The 23,410-nt window shown below is 46.9% G+C and overlaps 1 protein-coding gene across 2 annotated transcripts in view; it reads left to right on the forward strand.

Annotated features, from left to right (window-relative positions):
- FBXO38 (F-box protein 38) overlaps nt 1–23,410 on the forward strand; it is a 424,910-nt gene that overhangs the window by 186,046 nt on the left and 215,454 nt on the right. For both annotated transcript variants that reach the window (XM_069244595.1, XM_069244596.1), the window contains exons 16-18: nt 10,250–10,350; nt 10,790–10,892; nt 20,155–20,321. In XM_069244595.1, coding sequence (XP_069100696.1) covers nt 10,250–10,350; nt 10,790–10,892; nt 20,155–20,321 — 371 coding nt within the window. The remainder of the gene's footprint in view (nt 1–10,249; nt 10,351–10,789; nt 10,893–20,154; nt 20,322–23,410) is intronic.

Below are 23,410 nucleotides of genomic sequence, written 5' to 3' on the forward strand. Positions count from 1 at the left end.
CCATCTTGGAAACAGAGGTGCTGCTGGCACACTGGACTGCTCTGAGTGGCCAGTGACATCAGGTGACGTCAGAGACTCCTTCTGATAGGCTCCTTCAGGTGTTGCTAGCCTATCCTCTCTCCTAGGTAGCCAAACCTCCTTTTCTGGCTATTTAGGGTCTCTGTCTCTTGGGATTCCTTAGATAACGAATGCAAGAGCTCATCCGAGTTCCTCTGCATCTCTCTTCACCTTCTGCCAAGGAATCGACTGCTGACCGCGCTGGAAGCCTGCAAAACTGCAACAAAGTAGCAAAGACGACTACTGCGACCTTGTAACGCTGATCCTGCCGCCTTCTCGACTGTTTTCCTGGTGGTGCATGCTGTGGGGGTAGTCTGCCTCCTCTCTGCACTAGAAGCTCCGAAGAAATCTCCCGTGGGTCGACGGAATCGTCCCCCTGCAACCGCAGGCACCAAAGAACTGCATCACCGGTCCCCTGGGTCTCCTCTCAGCACGACGAGCGAGGTCCCTTGAATCCAGCAACTCTGTCCAAGTGACTCCCACAGTCCAGTGACTCTTCAGTCCAAGTTTGGTGGAGGTAAGTCCTTGCCTCCCCACGCCAGACTGCATTGCTGGGAACCGCGACTTTTGCAGCTACTCCGGCCTCTGTGCACTTCCGGCGGAAATCCTTTGTGCACAGTCCAGCCTGGGTCCACGGCACTCTAAACTGCATTGCACGACCTCCTAAGTTGTCCTCCAGCGACGTGGGACTCCTTTGTGCGACTTCGGGTGAGCACCGTTTCACGCATCCTCGTAGTGCCTGTTTCTGGCACTTCTGCGGGTGCTGCCTGCTGCTGAGAGGGCTCCTTGTCTTGCTCCACGCCCCCTCTGTCCCCAGACGCAATTGGCGACATCCTGGTCCCTCCTGGGTCACAGCAGCATCCAAAAACCCTTACCACACGATTTGCAGCTAGCAAGGCTTGTTGGCGGTCTTTCTTCAGGAAAACACTTCTGCACGACTCTCCACGGCGTGGGGGATCCATCCTCCAAATGGGAAGTCTCTAGCCCTTGTCGTTCCTGCAGAACCTTCAGCTTCTACTGTCCAGTAGCAGCTTCTTTGCACCCACAGCTGGCATTTCCTGGGCATCTGCCCATCTCCGACTTGCTTGTGACTTTTGGACTTGGTCCCCTTGTTCCACAGGTACCCTCGACTGGAAATCCATAGTTGTTCCATTGCTGGTTTGTGTCTTTCCTGCAGAATTCTCCTATCACGACTTCTATGTCCTTTGGGGAACTTTAGTGCACTTTGCACTCACTTTTCAGGGTCTTGGGGTGGGCTATTTTTCTAACCCTTACTATTTTCTAATAGTCCCAGCGACCCTCTACAAGGTCACATAGGGTTGGGGTCCATTCGTGGTTCGCATTCCACTTTTGGAGTATATGGTTTGTGTTGCCCCTATCCCTATGTGTCCCCATTGCATCCTATTGTAACTATACATTGTTTGCACTGTTTTCTAATACTATTACTGCATATTTTGGTATTGTGTACATATATCTTGTGTATATTTGCTATCCTCATACTGAGGGTACACTCTGAGATACTTTGGCATATTGTCATAAAAATAAAGTACCTTTATTTTTAGTATATCTGTGTATTGTGTTTTCTTATGATATTGTGCATATGACACTAAGTGGTACTGTAGGAGCTTCACTCGTCTCCTAGTTCAGCCTAAGCTGCTCTGCTAAGCTACCATTATCTATCAGCCTATGCTGCTAGACACCCTATACACTAATAAGGGATAACTGGGCCTGGTGCAAGGTGCAAGTACCCCTTGGTACTCACTACAAGCCAGTCCAGCCTCCTACAGAGGACCTCTCACAGGGTGTCCAAATAGGAGTTCAAAGGGGCTGAAGCCCACTCCTTTTTGGGGTACCTCCCTGTAAGCAAAAAGGAGGCAAGGTAACAGGATATCCCATCTCCTGCAGAGTTTTTCAGGGAGTCCCTTAATCATGCCTTTGAGAGTTTTGTTAAATCTCTCCACCAGTCCATTTGTTTGTGGATGATAGGGTGTGGTGAACTTGTATGTCACACCACATTCCTTCCACATGGCCTTTAAGTAAGCATACATGAAATTGCTTCCCCTGTCTGATACCACCTCTTTTGGGAAGCCCACCCTGGAAAATATTCCCAGGAGGGCCTTTGCCACTGCAGGAGCTGTAGTGGTCCTTAGAGGAATTGCTTCAGGATATCTGGTGGCATGGTCCACTACCACCAAGATAAACCTATTGCCTGAAGCAGTAGGAGGGTCAAGGGGGCCAACTATATCAACCCCTACCCTTTCAAAGGGATCCCCAACCACAGGCAGTGGGATAAGGGGTGCCTTTGGCGTGCCACCTGTCTTGCCACTGGCTTGACAGGTTTCACAGGACTTACAAAATTCCTTTGTGTCCTCTGACATTCTAGGCCAATGAAACAAGGGGAGAAGCCTGTCCCAAGTTTTCATTTGCCCCAAATGTCCAGCTAAGGGAATATCGTGGGCTAGAGTTAGGAGGAACTTTCTGTACTCCTGAGGAATCACCAATCTCCTGGCAGCTCCAGGTTTTGGATCCCTTGCTTCAGTGTACAAGAGGTTGTCCTCCCAGTAAACTCTGTGAGAGTCACTGACATCCCCATTTGCTTGTTTGACAGCTTGCTGCCTTAGACCCTCTAGTGTGGGACAGGTATGCTGTGCCACACTCAGCTCCTCCCTGGCAGGCCCCCCTTCACCCAAAAGCTCAGCAGTGTCTGCTTCAAGCTCCTCTGGTGTAGGTTCTGCACAGGGTGGAAATTCTACTTCCTCAGAAGTAGAATCCACTGTAGAGGGAGGGATAGTAGGTAGTGATTTACTTCTACTAACCCTAGCTTTAGGGAGCACTTGGTCCATTCTTCCAGGATCCAAGTCACCCTGTCCTTTTTGCTTTTTGGCCTGAGCCCTGGTTAAAGCAAAAATATGCCCTGGAATGCCCAGCATTGCTGCGTGAGCTTCCAACTCCACATCTGACCAAGCTGATGTCTCTAAATCATTTCCTAGTAGACAGTCTACAGGTAAATCTGAGGCCAACTACAACTTTCTTTGGACCAGTAACCCCCCCAAGTTGAGATTTACAACAGCCATGGGGTGGCTAAGTGTGTTGTTATGAGCATCAGTTACTTGGTACTGGTGACCAAGTAGGTGTTGTTCAGGGTGGACCAGTTTCTCTATTACCATTGTAACAGTGGCACCTGTGTCCCTGTAGGCCTGAACCTCAACACCATTTATTAGGGGTAGTTGCTTGTACTTATCCATGTTAAGGGGACAAGCAACTAAGGTGGCTAAATCAATAGCCCCCTCAGAGACTAACACAGCCTCTGTGGTCTCCCTAACAAGACCAACCCCAACTAAATTACCAAAAGTGAGCCCAGCTACTCCCTTGGATTGGCTATTAGTAGGTTTGCTCCCACCACCACTGCTATTACGAGGGGCACTAGGTGTAGCAGCAGGGGTTGTAGTGGTAGGAGGCTTGATGCTTTTCTTTGGACAACTGGGATCTGTTGTCCAATGGCCTTTTATTTTACATAAATAGCACCATGGTTTATTTTCTTTGTTTTGATTTGAAGAGGATTTGGGCCCACCACCCCCATTAGAGTGTTTTTGTGGGCCTGATGAAGACTCATTTTTAGATTTGTCCCCACCCTTGTCAGAAGACTTACCATCCTTCTTCTTGCCATCTTTGTCACCCCCTGTATGAACTTTTCTGTTCACCCTTGTTCTGACCCATTTGTCTGCCTTCTTTCCCAATTTTTGGGGAGAGGTCAGATCAGAGTCCACCAGGTACTGGTGTAACAAATCAGACACACAATTATTAAGAATATGCTCTCTCAGAATTAAGTTTTACAGGCTTTCATAGTCAGCAACTTTACTGCTATGTGACCACCCCTCCAAGGCCTTCACAGAATGGTCAAAAAAGTCTACCCAGTCTTGTGAAGACTCCTTTTTGGTTTCTCTGAACTTCATCCTGTACTGTTCAGTGGTTAAGCCATAATAATCTAGGAGTGCATTCTTAAGAACTTTGAAATCATTGGCCTCACTTTCTTTTACAGTAAGGAGCCTATCCCTACCCTTTCCACTGAAAGATAGCCATATGATGTTTGAGGGACATCCTGTACAACACAGGCCCTCTCAAGTGCAGCAAACCACTTGTTAATGTCATCCCCCTCCTTGTAAGGGGGAACTATCTTGTGCAGATTCCTAGAATCATGCCCTTTTGCAGGATGACTATTTGGAATACTGCTGCTGCCACCATGGGTTTCTAAACCCAATTTCTGTCTTTCTATTTCTATCTCTAAGGACTGCCTATCTAAATCCAGCTGTTGCTTCTTGAGCTTCAGCCTGGATTGTTCCACTCTCAATCTATTGAGCTAGACCTGGCCCTAACAGATGTCACACTAACATTCTGGCCTACAGAAGTGATACTTCTACTATGATGAGAAACAACACTATTACTGTGATGTGAGACAACACTCTTACTGTGATGTGAATTCACATCAGTACCAGCCATGCTAGGTGGCTTGCTAAGGGGCAGGTTGGAAAGATTCCCTCCCAACTCTTTTGCTAGGGGTGCCCCAGAATCAGAGTGGGAACCATCAGCTAATTTCTCACCAGAAGTACCAACAAAAGTCTTGTCTTTTTCAACTAGCATGTTAACTAATAGTTCTCTAGAGGGGTTCTTCCCTACCCCTAAACCTCTTTCTACACAGAGACTCCTTGCTGCCTTCCAGCTAAGGTGACCATAAGCAGTCTTGGACAGATCAACAGTTTGGCCTGTGCCAGACATTATAGAAAGTGTTTAAGGGATAGAAAAAGAAAGAAAAAGTTTTTAGAACTTTTTGAAAGTTTTAGAGGTACTTTTCAGCACTTTAGAAAAGAAGTGAGAGAAGAAAAGCAAAACCTTTTGGTTAGGTGTACATACACTGAACTTGTTTTGTATATTTTTCTCTTTTGAAAAGTACAATGACTATAGTGGTAAGTAGTTGCAAAGTACTTATCCCACCGCTGCACAACCAATGTAGGAGGCTGGACTGGCTTGTAGTGAGTACCAAGGGGTACTTGCACCAGGCCCAGGTATCCCTTATTAGTGTATAGGGGTGTCTAGCAGCTAAGGCTGATAGAAAAGGTAGCTTAGCAGAGCAGCTTAGGCTGAACTAGGAGACGAGTGAAGCTCCTACAGTACCACTAGTGTCATATGCACAATATCATAAGAAAACACAATACACAGATATACTAAAAATAAAGGTACTTTATTTTTATGACAATATGCCAAAGTATCTCAGTGAGTACCCTCAGTATGAGGATAGCAAATATACACAAGATATATGTACACAATACCAAAATATGCAGTAATAGCAATAGAAAACAGTGCAAACAATCTATAGTCACAATAGAATGCAATGGGGGCACACAGGGATAGGGGCAACACAAACCATATACTCTAGAAGTGGAATGCGAACCACGAATGGACCCCAAACCTATGTGACCTTGTAGAGGGTCGCTGGGACTGTAAGAAAACAGTGAGGGTTAGAAAAATAGCCCACCCCAAGACCCTGAAAAGTGGGTGCAAAGTGCACCTAAGTTCCCCAAAGAGCACAGAAGTCGTGATAGGGGAATTCTGCAGGAAAGACCAACACCAGCAATGCAACAACGATGGATTTCCAGACGAGGGTACCTGTGGAACAAGGGGACCAAGTCCAAAACTCACGATCAAGTCGGGAGTGGGCAGATGCCCAGGAAATGCCAGCTGTGGATGCAAAGAAGCTGCCACCGGATGGTAGAAGCTGAGGATTCTGCACGAACGACAAGGGCTAGAAACTTCCCCTTTGGAGGATGGATGTTCCACGTCGTGAAGAGTCGTACAGAAGTGTTTTCCCGCAGAAAGACCGCAAACAAGCCTTGCTAGCTGCAAAGCTCGCAGTTAGGGTTTTTGGATGCTGCTGTGGCCCAGTAGGGACCAGGATGTCACCAATTGCGTGAAGGGACCGAGATGGCGCCCAGCAAGACAAGGAGCCCTCTCAGAAGCAGGCAGCACCCGCAGAAGTGCCGGAACAGGCACTACGAAGTGGAGTGAAACAGTGCTCACCCGAAGTTGCACAAGAGAGTCCCACGCCGCCGGAGGACAACTCAGGAGGTCGTGCAATGCAGGTTAGAGTGCCGTGGACCCAGGCTTGGCTGTTCACGAAGGAAATCCTCTGTGAGTGCACAGGAGCCGGAGTAGCTGCAAAACACGCGGTTCCCAGCAATGCAGTCTAGCGTGGGGAGGCAAGGACTTACCTCCACCAAACTTGGACTGAAGAGTCACTGGACTGTGGGAGTCACTTGGACAGAGTTGCTGAGTTCAAGGGACCTCGCTCGTCGTGCTGAGAGGAGACCCAGAGGACCGGTGATGCAGTTCTTTGGTGCCTGCGGTTGCAGGGGAAAGATTCCGTCGACCCACGGGAGATTTCTTCGGAGCTTCTAGTGCAGAGAGGAGGCAGACTACCCCCACAGCATGCACCACCAGGAAAACAGTCGAGAAGGCGGCTGGATCAGCGTTACAGTGTCGAAGTAGTCATCGTTGCTACTTTGTTGCAGTTTTGCAGGCTTCCAGCGCAGTCAGCAGTCGATTCCTTGGCAGAAGGTGAAGAGAGAGATGCAGAGGAACTCTGATGAGCTCTTGCATTCGTTATCTAAGGAATTCCCCAAAGCAGAGACCCTAAATAGCCAGAAAAGAGGGTTTGGCTACTTTGGAGAGAAGATAGGCTAGCAACACCTGGAGGAGCCTATCAGAAGGAGTCTCTGACGTCACCTGCTGTCCCTGGCCACTCAGAGCAGTCCAGTGTGCCAGCAGCACCTCTGTTTCCAAGATGGCAGAGGTCTGGAGCACACTGGAGGAGCTCTGGGCACCTCCCAGGGGAGGTGCAGGTCAGGGGAGTGGTCACTCCCCTTTCCTTTGTCCAGTTTCACGCCAGAGCAGGGCTGAGGGATCCCTGAACCGGTGTAGACTGGCTTATGGTGAGATGGGCACCATGTGTGCCCATGAAAGCATTTCCAGAGGCTGGGGGAGGCTACTCCTCCCCAGCCCTGACACCTTATTCCAAAGGGAGAGGGTGTAACACCCTCTCTCTGAGGAAGTCCTTTGTTCTGCCTTCCTGGGCCAAGCCTGGCTGGACCCCAGGAGGGCAGAAACCTGTCTGAGGGGTTGGCAGCAGCTGCAGTGAAACCCCGGGAAAGGCAGTTTGGCAGTACCCGGGTCTGTGCTAGAGACCCGGGAAATCATGGGATTGTCTCCCCAATACAAGGATGGCATTGGTGGGGCAATTCCATGATCTTAGACATGTTACATGGCCATATTCGGAGTTACCATTGTGAAGCTACACATAGGTAGTGACCTATATGTAGTGCATGCGTGTAATGGTGTCCCCGCACTCACAAAGTCCGGGGAATTGGCCCTGAACAATGTGGGGGCACCTTGGCTAGTGCCAGGGTGCCTACACACTAAGTAACTTAGCAGCCAACCTTTACCAGGTAAAGGTTAGACATATAGGTGACTTATAAGTTACTTAAATGCAGTGTAAAATGGCTGTGAAATAACGTGGACGTTATTTCGCTCAGGCTGCAGTGGCAGGCCTGTGTAAGAATTGTCAGAGCTCCCTATGGGTGGCAAAAGAAATGCTGCAGCCCATAGGGATCTCCTGGAACCCCAATACCCTGGGTACCTCAGTACCATATACTAGGAAATTATAAGGGTGTTCCAGTATGCCAATGTAAATTGGTAAAATTGGTCACTAGCCTGTTAGTGACAATTTGAAAGAAATGAGAGAGCATAACCACTGAGGTTCTGATTAGCAGAGCCTTAGTGAGACAGTTAGTCATAACACAGGTAACACATACAGGGCACACTTATGAGCACTGGGGCCCTGGCTGGCAGGGTCCCAGTGACACATACAACTAAAACAACATATATACAGTGAAATATGGGGGTAACATGCCAGGCAAGATGGTACTTTCCTACATACCTTAATAAGGTCCTTCGTCTGGGGCTCTGTATGTCCAAGACTAAAACCGGGGACAATATTAGCGCGCAGACCCTATGGAGGTCTAGGTCTACTTTCAGTAGAACAATACGCTCTAGCCCTACAATTATCACAACTAGCCTACACATTACCAGATACCCCAGACCACCCACAATGGACAATCACGGAGAAACACCTACAGGGACAGCATACCGAACTAGGTGGGATATATACCAACTACCCTCACTCGTCCAATCCTATCCTCGCGGGCACAAATGCAGCTTGGCGCAGAGCCCACCGGCTACTGGGCGTACACCCCTCCCTACATGCTCAAGCCCCTATAGCGGGAAACAAATGTATAAAAATAGGGGGAAGTACCTTAAGATGGCCCCAGTGGAGCGATGCTGGTATCCACAATATAACCCAAATAATAGATGGCAGTGGCCTCCGGTCCTTTGACTCCTTACAGGAAGAGTTCGGCATTCACAAAAATCTGGAATGGAGGTACATGCAACTGATGCACTGTATGCGCAAGGCTCTAGGATCCCCCCCATGGATGATCAAAATCTCACCCATTGTCAACTACCTGCAGAAATGGGGCCGACATAGAGGTGTTATGGCCGGCCTATACGCAGAGATAACGAACCACCTTTACTTGCAACCTCTCCTAGAGCGACTGCGTCTCAAATGGCAAGATCGACTAGCGAAAGCCTACACAGAAGAAGAATGGCACGACATAATGGAGGCCCTAGATAGGGGGGTCCGCGAGGCCCGCTTGAAATTCTGTCTCTTCAAAATCCTCCAGGATTGGTACTGGACCCCCACAAAACTCTTCAGGGCAGGTCTGATACCACACGCGAGGTGTTGGCGATGCGCAGACCTCCATTGCGACCTACTACATATCCTATGCCACTGCCCGACGATACAACCCCTATGGGAAACTGTGCGCCATACACTTAGGGATTTTATATCAATACCAAAGACGACACCGACAACACTCATTATTTTACATGACATGCGCCCATACCCCTCCCTATCACGTCCCCATAAACGGCTACTCTACACAGCAATTGCCACAGCTAAAATCTGCATACTCCGACATTGGAGGTTTGCTATCGCCCCAACACCAACGGAATGGATGAGAGCCATGTTCCAAACAGCTACCCATGAGCGAGTCATTTATAACCTGCAGGACCAAGCGGCTCTATTTACGGAAATCTGGAGCCCCTTCCTGATAAGACCATGAGGCAGCTGGTGTATGGTCAGTGGATAGCAGCTGACACCCCTACACTTTCTTCTCCCTCCCCCTCCCTTTCTCACCGTTCCGCCTTTCTATCCTCTCCCTTTATTCCTGAGACTGTTCGTCCCAGGGAACACCCTCCCACGCCATATCGACCCGTTTAAATATGCCCTAGAAATTATCCTCTTATAATCTGTTCGACCAGTGGCTAATTGTCCAACATCAGTATACAAGACCTGACTTTTCACACATTTAACCCTGCATCCACGCAGATACGCTCCCTTGTCCATCCTCCCCCAGAATGACTCTCTCCCCCCCATGAATAGACCCTCTTAGTCCACCCTAAATGCATTTTGATATATGTACCACACTGCACAATCCTGCAAGATCATCAGTAAACGACGAGGAACAACCGGAACATCCATCTAATAGCCCAGAAACACTGAGCCAAAAGATTCGCCCCTCCTCCCTTACACCCTACCTAACCTCCCCACCTTCCCACTTTCCTCTCTATCCCTCTTCCCTCTTTCCTGCTCCCCTCTCCTACGACCTGGCTCCCCATCAGCCCTTCCCCCCTTCCCCGATTCTCCCCCAATTTCCAAACCACAGTTCATATTGACTAATCAGTGTACCTATTAGACTGTTTACACTCAGGTATTGATTGTAAAATTACCGGCTGTACTATGGAGTACTGAAGATATGTCTATGCATACTGTGTATCGCCATATATTTTTCCTTAATAAAAAATGTAAAAAAAAAAAAAAAAAAGAAGAGCAAGAAAGGATCCTTGTGGACAGTGAACATGAATTTCATGAGATCCATAGCTTAAAAAACTCTATTTACATGGTAAAATTGATTAGTGTATGATTTAAGTGCACTTATAAACAAAGAGCTACAGAATTTCCGGTGGTGGTTGCAGTCCTGGTTAGCCTTCTGACTGATACTGATGCCTTATTTAACATTTCTAGATGCAACCACGCCAAAACCTAGACCAGCACTAAAGAGGAAACGTACTGCAGATAAATCGACAAGCACAAGTGACCCAGTCATTGAAGATGATCACATCCAGGTAGGAACCAGACCTTCACATCAGTGCTGTCTGTGTTGTCCCCTCAATGTTTTTTAAATGGTTTGATACTACCTGTACATCAACGTGACTCACTTGAATGTGGTCTGTGCAGTTTCCATTTCTCCTTTGGCCATCAATGCCCTGTCACAAGACAGGGTTCTAACCAACTCTTAGCACTGGTCCTTCCCTTAACATTTACTTAGGTTTGTTTGAAATATTTCTCCTCCTCCCTGTGCTAGTTGTTGGGTTTTTGTTACAGTGGTCTGTTAGTTCTCATCTTCAGTTTATTATATATTAGAGCTGAATGCAGATATGTTTTCATGCTTCCCACCTCTGCCTCCTACAACTAATTCTCTTCCAGATATTTCATTTGCTACAATTGATGTTTAATGTCTACTCTTCTATTTTCCCGTATTCATTTCTTATCCACTTTCAACAGGCACTTTCTCTTAAATCCAAAAATCTGGTTGGTATCACACTAACAAATTGTGGGATCACAGATCTTGTGCTAAAGGATTGCCCCAAAATGATGTTCATACATGGTAAGTGTTTGATTTCACTTGCAGCCTGTCCAACTGGTAAGTTATCCAACTGTAGAGATATGTTAAAAGAATCTACTAGCAAGATATTACTCCTTTTCTTGACTGCACACATCAAAGATGATAGCTCTTCAAAACAAACTTAACAGAATTTTTTTTATTTTTTTTATTTGAGCACTTATTAAGCACGGTGGAGCCAGAGGGCGACTGGAAGTTGTAGTAACATCAGAGTAGCAAGCATGAATTTATCAACGCACATTAAAATACATGTCAAAAGGTCAGAACAAACAATAAATTAGTATTTAAAAGGAACTTTGAAAAGTATGCCTTTAAAGGTTGATGAAACGGCTGAAGGTTCACAGCAAAATAAATGTCAAGAGGAATAGGTGCAGAGAATGCATTTTCTGAGAAAGTGGCACGCCAACCCTTTGAAGCTTTTAGACTGCAAACTGCTTTACTCCACCAGTAGATTTTATGTGTTAATTAGCGCCAAGAAAGCAGTGAAGAACGAATGCTTTATATAATGTACAAACATTACATAATGGTTGTAGCTAAAAAAAAAAAAAAAAAAGACTGGGAGCATCATTCTTGATAGCAGATGTAGGAGGCTGGCCTGGCTTATAGTGGGTACCTTGTGGTACTTAATATAGTAGGAGCTTTGCATGTCTCCTAGTTCAGCCTAAGCTTCTTTGCCATTGCTACCGTCTATCAGCCTAAGCTGCTAGAAACAACTATATTCTACTAATAAGGGATAACTGGACCTGGTACAGAGTGTAAGTACCCCTTGGTACCCACTACAAGCCAGGCCAGCCTCCTACATTGGTGGTGCAGCGGTGGGATAAGTACTTGCAGCTGCTTTACCACTTTGTCATTTTTGTACTTTTCATAAGACAATCATATACCAAACAGTTCAGTATATGTACACTTAACCAAAAAAGGTTACTTTTCTCTTCTAAAACCTTTTACAAAATTCTGAAAAGTTTCTTAAAGTTTGAAAAAGTTTTTTTTTCTGTGCTTTTTAAAGTTCTAAAACTTTTTGTCACTATTCTCAAACCTTTACTATCCTGTCTGTTGTAGAGTCCATTCTCAAGACTGTTAATGCAACATATGAGAGTTTGAACTATAAAAGTTTGAGGGGTCTCTGCCTGGATAGAGGTTTGAGTATAGGAAAGAACCCTACAAAAGAGTTTCTCTTTAACATGCTTGTTGTAGATGACCAGAACCAGTCTGGACCATCAAATGAGAGGTTAGAAAAGGGAGAGGTTTCCCAGTCTGATTCAGAGGAGTCCCCTGGAGAAGCTGGGGAGGGTTCTAACAAGGGTCTGCCCCCTAGCAGGGCACCTAGTGATGCTGGTAGTGATAGAGGTTCCCATAACAGTAGGGCATCATTTATCCCTAGAGGCCAGGTTACCAGGGTCCAGACAGTTAGGGACAGGTCCCCCTCTGAAACTTCACATATTTCCTCTGTGTCAAAGCATTCCCAACCCACCCACCCTGAGGATAACTTGTTAGAAAGGGAACTCAAAAAGTTGAGGGTTGAAGAGACCATACTGAAGCTTAAACAGCAGCAGATGGCCTTAGATAGGGAATCCCTAGACATAGAGAAGGAAAGACAGAGGTTGGGATTAGTTCCCCATGGTGGCAGCAGCAGTATTCCTGATAGCAACCCTGTTAGAGAGCAAGATTCCAGGAATCTGCACAAGATAGTCCCCCCCCCTTACAAGGAGGGGGATGACATTAACAAGTGGTTTGCTGCACTTGAGAGGGCCTGTATGGTACAGTTGGTCCCTCAAAGGCACAGGGCTGCTATTTTGTGGCTATCTTTCACTGGAAAGGGTAGGGATAGGCTCCTTACTGTTAGAGAAAGTGAAGCCAATAACTACAAAGGCTTGAAAGATGCACTCTTGGATGGATTTGGCTTAACCACTGAACAATACAGGATTAAGTTCAGAGACACCAGAAAAGAGTCTTCTCAAGACTGGACAGATTTTGTGGACTGTTCAGTGAAAGCCTTGGAAGGGTGGTTCATGGCAGTAAGGTATCTGACTATGAAAGCCTGTACAATCTTATTCTGAGAGAGCATATTCTGAACAACTGTGTGTCTGACTTGTTGCACCAATACCTTGTGGACTCGGATCTGACCTCTCGCCAAGAATTGGGAAAGAAGGCAGACAAGTGGGTTAGAACAAGGGTGAACAGAAAAGTTCATACAGGGGGAGACAAGGATGGCAAGAAGGAGGATGGTAAGTCTTCTGAAAAGGGTGGGGACAAAAGTAAACATTATGAGTCTTCATCAGGTCCACACAAATTCTCTGGGGATGGTGGGTCCAAATCCTCTTCTAATAATCAACCTAAAAAGCCTTGGTGTTATTTGTGTAAAGTCAAAGGCCATTGGGCAACTGATTCCAGTTGTCCAAAGAAAAAACACCAAACCTCCCACCACCACAACCCCTGCTGCCAATTCTAGTGCCCCTAGTAATAGCAGTGGTGGTGGGAAATCTACTACCAATAGCCAATCCAAGGGTGTAGCTGGGCTCACTATTGGCAATGTAGTTGGGGTTGGTCTTGTTAGGGAGACCACAGAGGCTGTTTTAGTCTCTGATGGTGGCACTGATGTTGCCACCTTGGTTGCTTGTCCCCTTAATATGGATAAGTACAACCAACTTCCCCTAAAAAATGGTGTTGAGGCGCAGGCCTATAGGGACACAGGAGGAGCCAGTGTAACTATGGTGATAGAAAAACTGGTCCACCCTGAACAACACCTACTTGGTCAGCAGTACCAAGTGACAGACGCTCATAACAACATTCCTAGCCACCCCATGGCTGTTGTGAATCTCAACTGAGGGGGGTGGCGGGGGTTACTGGTCCAAAGAAAGTTGTGGTAGCCACAGATTTACCTGTAGACTGTCTACTAGGGAATGATTTGGAGACATCAGCTTGGGCAGAAGTGGAGTTGGAGGCCCATGCAGCAATGCTGGGCATATTTTTGCTTTAACCAGGGCTCAGGCCAAAAAGCAAAAAGGACAGAGTAACTTGGATCCTGGAACAATGGACTAAGTGCTCCCTAAAGCTAGGGGTAAGCAGGGTAAATCCCTACCCCCATTATCCCTCCATCTACAGATGCTTCTCCTTCTGAGGAAGAGGAATTTCCTCCCTGTGCAGAACTTACACCAGAGGAGCTGGCAACAGACACTGCTGAGCTTTTGGGTGGAGGGGGGCCTGCCAGGGAAGAGCTGAGTGTGGCACAGCAAACCTGCCCCACATTAGAGGGTCTCAGACAGCAAGCTGTCAAACAGCAAAATGGGGATGTCAGTGACAGTCATAGAGTATACTGGGAAGATATCCTCTTGTACACAGAGTCAAGGGACCCAAAACCTGGAGCAGCCAGGAGATTGGTCATTCCCCTGCAGTACAGAGAGTTTCTTCTAACTCTAGCACATGGCATTCATTTGGCTGGGCATTTGGGCCAGACGAAAACTTGAGAAAGACTTGTCCCCTTGTTTCACTGGCCTTATATGTCAGAGGACTCCAAAAAATTTTGTAAGTCCTGTGTGACCTGCCAAGCCAGTGGCAAGACTGGTGGCACTACAAAGGCCCCTCTAATTCCACTTCCAGTGGTTGGGGTGCCCTTTGAAAGGGTAGGGGTTGACATAGTTTGCCCCCTTGACCCTCCTACTGCTTCAGGCAATAGATTTATCTTGGTGGTAGTGGACCATGCCACAAGATATCCTGAAGCCATACCTTTAAGGACCACTAAAGCTCCTTCCCGTGGCAAAGGCCCTCCTGGGAATCTTTTCCAGAGTGTGCTTTCCTAAAGAGGTGGTATCAGACAGAGGTAGCAACTTCATGTCTGCATACCTAAAAGCAATGAGGAAGGAGTGTGGTGTTACCTACAAGTTCACCACCCCTTACCATCCACAAACAAATGGTCTGGTTGAGAGGTTTAATAAAATTCTCAAAGGAATGATAATGGGACTCCCTGAAAAACTCAGGAGGAGATGGGATGTCATGTTACCGTGCGTCTTTTTTGCTTACAGGGAGGTACCCCAAAAAGGAGTGGGCTTCAGCCTCTTTGAACTCCTCTTTGGGCACCCTGTAAGAGGTTCACTTACTCTTGTGAAGGAGGGTTGGGAACAACCTTTAAAAGCTCCTAAACTGGACATAGTGGATTATGTATTTGGCCTAAGATCCAGAATCGCTGAGTACATGAAAAAGGCCAGTAAAAACCTTCAGGCCAGCCAGGAGCTGCAAAAGCAATGGCATGACCAGAAGGCCGTTCTAATCCAGTACCAACCAGGACAGAAGGTGTGGTTTTTAGAGCTTGTGGCCCCAATAGCACTCCAAGACAAATGGAGTGGACCCCATCTAATTGTTGAGAAGAAGGGTGAGGTTTCCTATTTGGTAGACCTGGGCTCTGCCAGAAGTCCCCTTAGGGTGATTCATGTCAACCGCCTAAAACCCTACTATGACAGGGCTGATCTCACCCTGCTCATGGCAACAGATGAGGAACAGGAAGAAGAGAGTGACCCTCTCCCTGATCTCTTCTCCACCACTGAAGCAGATGCCTTAGTGGAGGGAGTAGTTCTAGCCGACTGTCTGACTGCAGAACAGAAAGACAACTGCATTAATCTCCTAAGCCAATTTTTAGACCTGTTTTCACTTGTACCAGGTACAACATCCTGGTGTGAACACACAATTGACACTGGAGACAGCCTGCCTGTCAAAAGTAAAATTTATAGGCAGCCTGACCATGTCAGAGACTGTATTAAACAAGAGGTGCAGAAAATGTTGGATTTGGCGGTGATTAAACCTTCTGAAAGCCCATGGGCTAGCCCAGTGGTGCTTGTACCAAAACCTCACACCAAAGATGGAAAGAGGGAGATGTGGTTTTGTGTAGATTACAGAGGGCTCAATCAGGTAACAAAAACTGATGCTCACCCTATAACCAGGGCAGATGAGCTCATTGATACACTGGCTTCTGCCAAGTATCTTAGCACTTTTGATCTGTCTGCAGGGTATTGGCAGATCAGATTGGCAGAAGATGCTAAACCAAAGACTGCATTGTCAACCATAGGAGGGCACTAGCTCAACCTGGGATGAGCACCTGGTCCATCTTTGGAGGCCCTGCAAAAGGCAGGCCTCACTTTCAAGGCCTCAAAGTGCCAGATAGGGCAGGGGAAAGTGGTTTATCTGGGCCACATGGTAGGTGGAGAACAGATTGCACCACTACAGGGGAAATCCAGAAAATCATGGATTGGGTTCCCCCTACAACTCCGACCCAAGTGAGAGCCTTCTTAGGCCTCACAGGGTATTACAGGAGATTCATCAAGAATTATGGCTCTCTTAATGATCTCACAAGCAAGAAAATGCCTAAGAAGGTGTTATGGACAGCTAGCTGTCAGAAAGCTTTTGAGGAGCTGTAGGAGACTGGCCTGGCTTGTAGTGGGTACCAAGGGGTACTTACACTCTGTACCAGGTCCAGTTATCCCTTATTAGTGTAGAAGAGGTGTTTCTAACAGCTTAGGCTAATAGAAGGTAGCTATAGCAGAGCAGCTTAAGCTAAACTAGGAGACATGCAAAGCTCCTACTATACCACTGGTGTCATATGCACAATATCATAAGAAAACACATATATAGGTACTTTATTTTTATGACAATATGCTAAAAGTATCTCAGTGAGTACCCTCAGTATGAGGATGCCAAATATACATAAGATATATGTACACAATACCAAAAATATGCAGCAATAGCAAAAGGAAGTAATGCAAGCAATGTAAAGTTACAGTGGATTGCAATAGGAGCACATAGGTATAGGGGCAACACAAACCATATACTCCAAAAGTGGAATGCGAACCACGAATGGACTCCAAACCTATGTGAGCTTGTAGAGGGTCGCTGGGACTGTAAGAAAACAGTGAGGGTTAGAAAAATAGCCCACCCCAAGACCCTGAAAAGTAGGTGTAAAGTGCACCTATATTCCCCAGAGAGCACAGAAGTCGTGATAGGGGATTTCTGCAAGGAAGACCAACACCAGCAATGCAACCAAAGTGGATTTCCGGACGAGAGTACCTGTGGAACAAGGGGACCAAGTCCAAGAGTCGCGACAAAGTCGAGATTGGGCAGATGCCCAGGAAATGCCAGCTGAGGGTGCAAAGAAGCTGCCACTGGATGGTAGAAGCTGTGGATTCTGCAAGAACGAAGAGGGCTAGAAACTTCCCCTTTAGAGGATGGATGTCCCACGTCGTGAAGAAGCTTGCAGATGTGTTCCCAGGCAGAAAGACCGCAAACAAGCCTTGCTAGCTGCAAGGGTCGCGGTTAGGGTTTTTGGATGCTGCTGTGGCCCAGGAGGGACCAGGATCTCTCCACTTGGATGAGGAGACAGAGGGGGGCGCCCAGCAAGTCAGGGAGCCCTCACAGAAGCAGGCAGCACCCACAGAAGTGCCGGAACAGGCACTACGAAGAGGAGTGAACCGGAGCTCACCCGAAGACACAAAAGGGAGTCCCACAACGCCAGAGGACAACTCAGGAGGTTGTGCACTGCAGGTTAGAGTGTCGGGGACCCAGGCTTGGCTGTGCACGAAGGAAATCCTGGAAGAGTGCACAGGATCCGGAGCAGCTGCAAATCACGCTGTACCCAGCAATGCAGTCTAGCGTGGGGAGGCAAGGACTTACCTCCACCAAACTTGGACTGAAGAGTCACTGGACTGTGGGAGTCACTTGGACAGAGTTGCTGAGTTCCAGGGACCACGCTCGTCGTGCTGAGAGGGGACCCAGAGGACCGGTGATGCAGTCTTTTGTTGCCTGCAGTTGCAGGGGGAAGATTCCGTCGTCCCACAGGAGATTTCTTCAGAGCTCCTGATGCAGAGAGGAGGCAGGCTACCCCCAGAGCATGCACCACCAGGAAACAGTTGAGAAGGCGGCAGGAGAAGCGATACAAGGTTGCAGTAGTCGTCTTTGCTACTTTGTTGCGGTTTTGCAGGCGTCCTGAGCAGTCAGCGGTCTATCCTTTGGCAGAAGGTGAGGAGAGAGATGCAGAGGAACTCGGATGAGCACTTGCATTCGTTATATAAAGAATTCCCCAAAGCAGAGATCCTAAATAGCCAGAAAAGGAGGTTTGGCTACTTAAGAAGGAGGATAGGCTAGCAACACAGGTAAGAGCCTATCAGAAAGAGTCTCTGACGTCACCTGCTGGCACTGGCCACTCAGAGCAGTCCAGTGTGCCAGCAACACCTCTGTTTCCAAGATGGCAGAGGTCTGGAGCACACTGGAGGAGCTCTGGGCACCTCCCCTGGGAGGTGCAGGTCAGGGGAGTGGTCACTCCCTTTCCTTTGTCCAGTTTCGCGCCAGAGCAGGGCTGGGGGATCCCTGAACCGGTGTAGACTGGCTTATGCAGAGATGGGCACCATCTGTGCCCATCAAAGCAATTCCAGAGGCTGGGGGAGGCTACTCCTCCCCAGCCCTGACACCTTTTTCCAAAGGGAGAGGGTGTAACACCCTCTCTCTGAGGAAGTCCTTTGTTCTGCCTTCCTGGGCCAGGCCTGACTGGACCCCAGGAGGGCAGAAACCTTTCTGAGGGGTTGGCAGCAGCAGCAGCTGCAGTGAAACCCCCAGGAAAGGCAGTTTGGCAGTACCCGGGTCTGTGCTAGAGACTCGGGGGATCATGGAATTGTCTCCCCAATGCCAGAATGGCATTGGCGTGACAATTCCATGATCTTAGACATGTTACATGGCCATGTTCGGAGTTACCATTGTGACGCTATACATATGTCGTGACATATGTATAGTGCACGCGTGTCATGGTGTCCCCGCACTCACAAAGTCCGGGGAAATTGCCCTGAACGATGTGGGGGCACCTTGGCTAGTGCCAGGGTGCCCACACACTAAGTAACTTAGCACCCAACCTTCACCAGATGAAGGTTAGACATATAGGTGACTTATAAGTTACTTAGGTGCAGTGGTAAATGGCTGTGAAATAACGTGGACGTTATTTCACTCAGGCTGCAGTGGCAGGCCTGTGTAAGAATTGTCTGAGCTCCCTATGGGTGGCAAAAGAAATGCTGCAGCCCATAGGGATCTTCTGGAACTCCAATACCATGGCTACCTAAGTACCATATACAAGGGAAATATATGGGTGTACCAGTGTGCCAATGAGAATTGGTAAATTTAGTCACTAGCCTGCAGTGACAAATTTAGAAAGCAGAGAGAGCATAAACACTGAGGTTCTGGTTAGCAGAGCCTCCGTGATACAGTTAGGCACCACATACGGAACACATACAGGGCACATACTATGAGCACTGGGGTCCTGCCTAGGAGGATCCCAGTGACACAGGGGCTAAAACGTACATACATACAGTGAAAATGGGGGTAACATGCCAATCAAGATGGTACTTTCCTACAGCAGAACATTCACATTCTTTTCTTTTGTTATCCAAATATATTGCATGGATGTTTTACCCTATTTTGTTGATGTCTCCATAAATAAGGATCACTCGTGTTACCCTTTAAACCAAATTTATACTAGTCTTTACTGTTAGTCATATCCAGAGTTAAGTAGTTGATCAAAGGGGCGTGACCAGTTTCTCCTATTTCATACTCTTCAAAAATGCATACTGCTCCTTAAACTAAATGCACAGAATTGTTGTGTTGTATTGCCATGCTTTATTGCTTACAGCTGATTGCCTGAGATGCCGCACATGAATCAGCTGCTGACCCATTTGCAACTCCATGGCATTATCTTGTTGTTCCTGAAATATGGGAAAGGGAGTCCCTTTCTAAGATTGACCCCATTCTACAACCTTTTGTCTATATCTTCAGCAAATCTGGTGGAGGGAAACAAATGCCATTATTTGTTCAAACTGCAGTTATATTTTAAGATTTTGCTCAGGAAACTAATATGTAAGTGTTTAAGACAGTGACTACAAGACCTTCTAATTTGAGGACTTAAGCCTGTTTTCATTATGTCTGGTATCTTCTCAGGTGGAAATTTTTAGAGGGGGCCACCCACTTTGAACTCTGTGCCGGAGTAACTCCCCCACCCCCACATTTGTGGAGTTTAACCAATATTTTAAGCTCCATTGCTGTACATCCACAGATGTATGTAAGAAGTGTTTTAAGCCATGGACTTCGCTTCAGACGTTAGCCTCTTTTCACATGTTCTGATTCAACAGCATCATGTCGTATATGGCTAGTCCATACATTTTTCTTTGCTTCATGCTTCCTGTTTTACTGATATTGGGTCCTTTTTATGTGTGTCTGTAATCATCAGCTACAAGATGTCGGGTGTTGAAACACTTGAAAGTGGAGAATGCCCCCATTGTGAACCGATTTGATTATGCACAATGTAAGAAGCTGAACATTGAGCAGATCCTGGACCATATTCTCAGGATGCCACCAGAGAGGAACCGCATCATCTACCTCCGGCCTATGCAGCAGGTAGGTTAAATATTCTCCTTATATGGGAAGAAAAGGCTCTTCTAGACAAGTCCTTCATCCGCCTATTAAGGAATATATTTTTTGAAAGGTATAAGCAGACCATGTCATTTCTTCTCTAACATGGTCAAAAATATTATACTAGCTGTAGGTTGTAGAAATTCTGTAAAAATTAATTCTCATCAGAGACCTCTTGTGAGTTGTCCTACTTAAAGATGAAGAAAATAGGTCTCTGGCTTTAATAGCATCAGAGCACAACCTGTTCCTCCAGCAGGCATAGAGAGGAAATCTTTCTTTAAACAAATATTTTCCTGTGTTTGTGCTCTGCCTTCAAACATATGAACAAGTTACGTAACTTTTGGTAATGCTCTTTCTGGTGAATACTCTATTCGCAGATTCCCCTTATCTTGAATATTCCCCAGGCCCCTGAGAGAATATGGAAAACCTCTCAGTAGTGCTCCCACACCTCAGAAGGTGGCGCTGTGTGGCACGTTGTTGGCTCTGCTCCACCCTAGAAGTGACAGAGGTGCCACATGTAAGCACCAACCCTGTGCGCTGACATTCATTTCTTATCTCTTTCTATTTGTGCTCCTTCAAATCACAAGCGTAGATCAGTTGTTGGTAATTGTGCACTGAACTCTAAGTTGGAACATTTTTAGATGGCAAAAAGACCACTACACAAAAGGGGGAGTAGGAGGAACGACATTGGGGAATCTGCAGGTAGGTAGAGTATCCACCAGAAAGAGCATTATTAAAGTTAAGTAACTTGTCCTCTTTATTGGTAATTTAACAACATATTCCTCACCTTTGAATAGACCCCAAAGCAGTACATCGTCAAGGTGGAGTGGCATAAATCAGAAAGTCCTACAAGATCGAGTGGGAGACGTGACCCTCTCCCTAAACCTGTCTTCTGCTGCTTGATCTCGTCATATAGAGGTGTAGGAGTTGTGGGACTCTTATGCATGACCTTACCCTGTTGCCGAGACAGGAGGCCATGAGGTGGAAAGCTGATGGAAGGGCAGATGCTCGGGTTCAAACGCTCTTGGTAACACACTCTTCTGGCCTACTCCAGGGCAATCAAGATGATTGAGCCCAGTGTTTCCTGATATTCTGTACCGAGGTGGTGGGATTGTGTTTGAAAGTCCTCCACACCATTCCAACCACAATTTGTCTTCTAGCAAAAGCCGTTGAGTGAAAATAGAGAGTGCAAAACTTCCAGCAATGCATGTTCTTGGCTGTGGTGAATGGATCTCCCTGTTGATCGAAGGCGTCCTATGCCACCATGGGAAGGAGACAGCACTTGTGGTCTGCCAGACTGGCATCTGCTCTGGCATTCAAGGACCTTGTAAGGTGGTTGGGGCCCGAAGGACGTTGTTATTCCAACTGCTTACAGAGACACAGAACCTCCTGCCACAAGGTACAGGACCCCACTCAGCCCTTGTTGTTGCTGTACCACATGGCAGAGGTGTTTTCCTTGAGGACCTGCAGTGTGCTCCCTTTGACATACAGCATGAAGGGCCTTCATGTCCAACCGGATCAGCAGCAGGTATTGGAGGTTCATGTTCATGGCTTTCCGCAAGAGGCCAGTAGCCTTTGACCTCTACATTCCGTAAGTGACCCCTCAATCTAGCAGCATCTATTACCACTATGAGCTTGTGGTGTGGGAGGGATAGTAGGCTGATCTAGGTCAGGTGTACATCTGCCAACTACCACTGCAGGTCCCAAGCAATCTTCTGTGAGATCCGTAAAGTGTCAGAGAATCCACCCTGATGCTGGGTCTACTGGGACCTGAAGTTCCACTGAGGTACAGTGTGTAATCAAAAACTTTGTGACGCCAGCCACATGTCTCTGTCACCTGGCTACTGGTCTGCTAACCATTGAACAAGAACAGGGTTTTGATCAATATAGCAATTAAAGTGTTGTTAAGGGCCTCATTGAAAGGCAAAAATGACTCCAAGTTCGTAGGCCCTGGTTAAACTTTGGCTTGATGGAGAGTAATTCTAACACCTCAGCGCCCTTCTTATCGTCTGTGCAAACTAAGCAGTTTCTTTTGCCGGTCGTCCATGTGGTGGGTCAAGCTCAGTGTCAGGGGATGTGTCCAACCCACTGGAATTTTGTAGGTCTAGTTATAATGAATCATCAGTATAATAAGGGAGGAGAGCTTCTTCCTCCTTTGCATCAGTATCCTGAGGGAACCTACCTGATTCCTACACAGGGTCAGAGTCAAATCAAAAAGGAGTCTCTGTGGTACCAGCATCTTGGTAGTTGTTGGATTAGGATCAGGATGAATGATAAATTTGAGATTTTGTAATCTCATAGAACAACATCGGCGGAGGTCAGTTTGAAATCCGACATGGATGTTGGTAATGGGTCATACGTTCCCGCTATTAGTATTAGTAGGGAGGAAAACTGCCTAGATCTCAGAGCTAGTGTGGAAGACTGTACCAGAACCAGTTAAGTTATAGAAATCAAATACAAGGAGGCAGAAGCGGGGGAGGTCCTGCAAATGGCACTTCAACCGGAGATGTCAGCGCCTCCTAGGACCATAAAGTGCACCAGAGAGAGCCAGTGTCACACTGACACTTTGCAGCATGGCCTCCTTGATGACTCCAATCTGCTGTAAGGTTCATAGTGACCTGGGGTGCCTTAGAATCAACTGAGGAATTAGATTCAGTAGCTTTGGGTGCATGTGGGGGGTGGTTGAACAGGTACAATGCTCATCTTGATGCCTTTATGCCTTACAATAGTAAGAGGTCTATTCTAGCTTTGTCTTTTTATGATTGCATTTCGACTTTGACTTGCCAAGAGACGTGACAAGAAGTGGACTGTTATTGGATTGGTCAGAACCATGTAAATGGGACTAGAGTCTGGGCCCAATTCTTGAAGCAGGACTTTAGATTCAAGGGTCACCTCTTCTTATGTTTAATGATGTAGGGCCTGATTTTGAGTTTGACGGGGGGGTTACGCTGTCGCAGATATGACAGATATCCCGTCCTCACTATTATGATCCTAAAATTAGAATATGGCGAACGGGATAATCGTCACATTTATGCCGTAGTAACCCATTGCCAAACTCTAAATCAGGCACATAG

Source organism: Pleurodeles waltl, chromosome 7 (assembly GCF_031143425.1).
Source record: "Pleurodeles waltl isolate 20211129_DDA chromosome 7, aPleWal1.hap1.20221129, whole genome shotgun sequence".
Lineage (NCBI taxonomy): Eukaryota > Metazoa > Chordata > Amphibia > Caudata > Salamandridae > Pleurodeles > Pleurodeles waltl.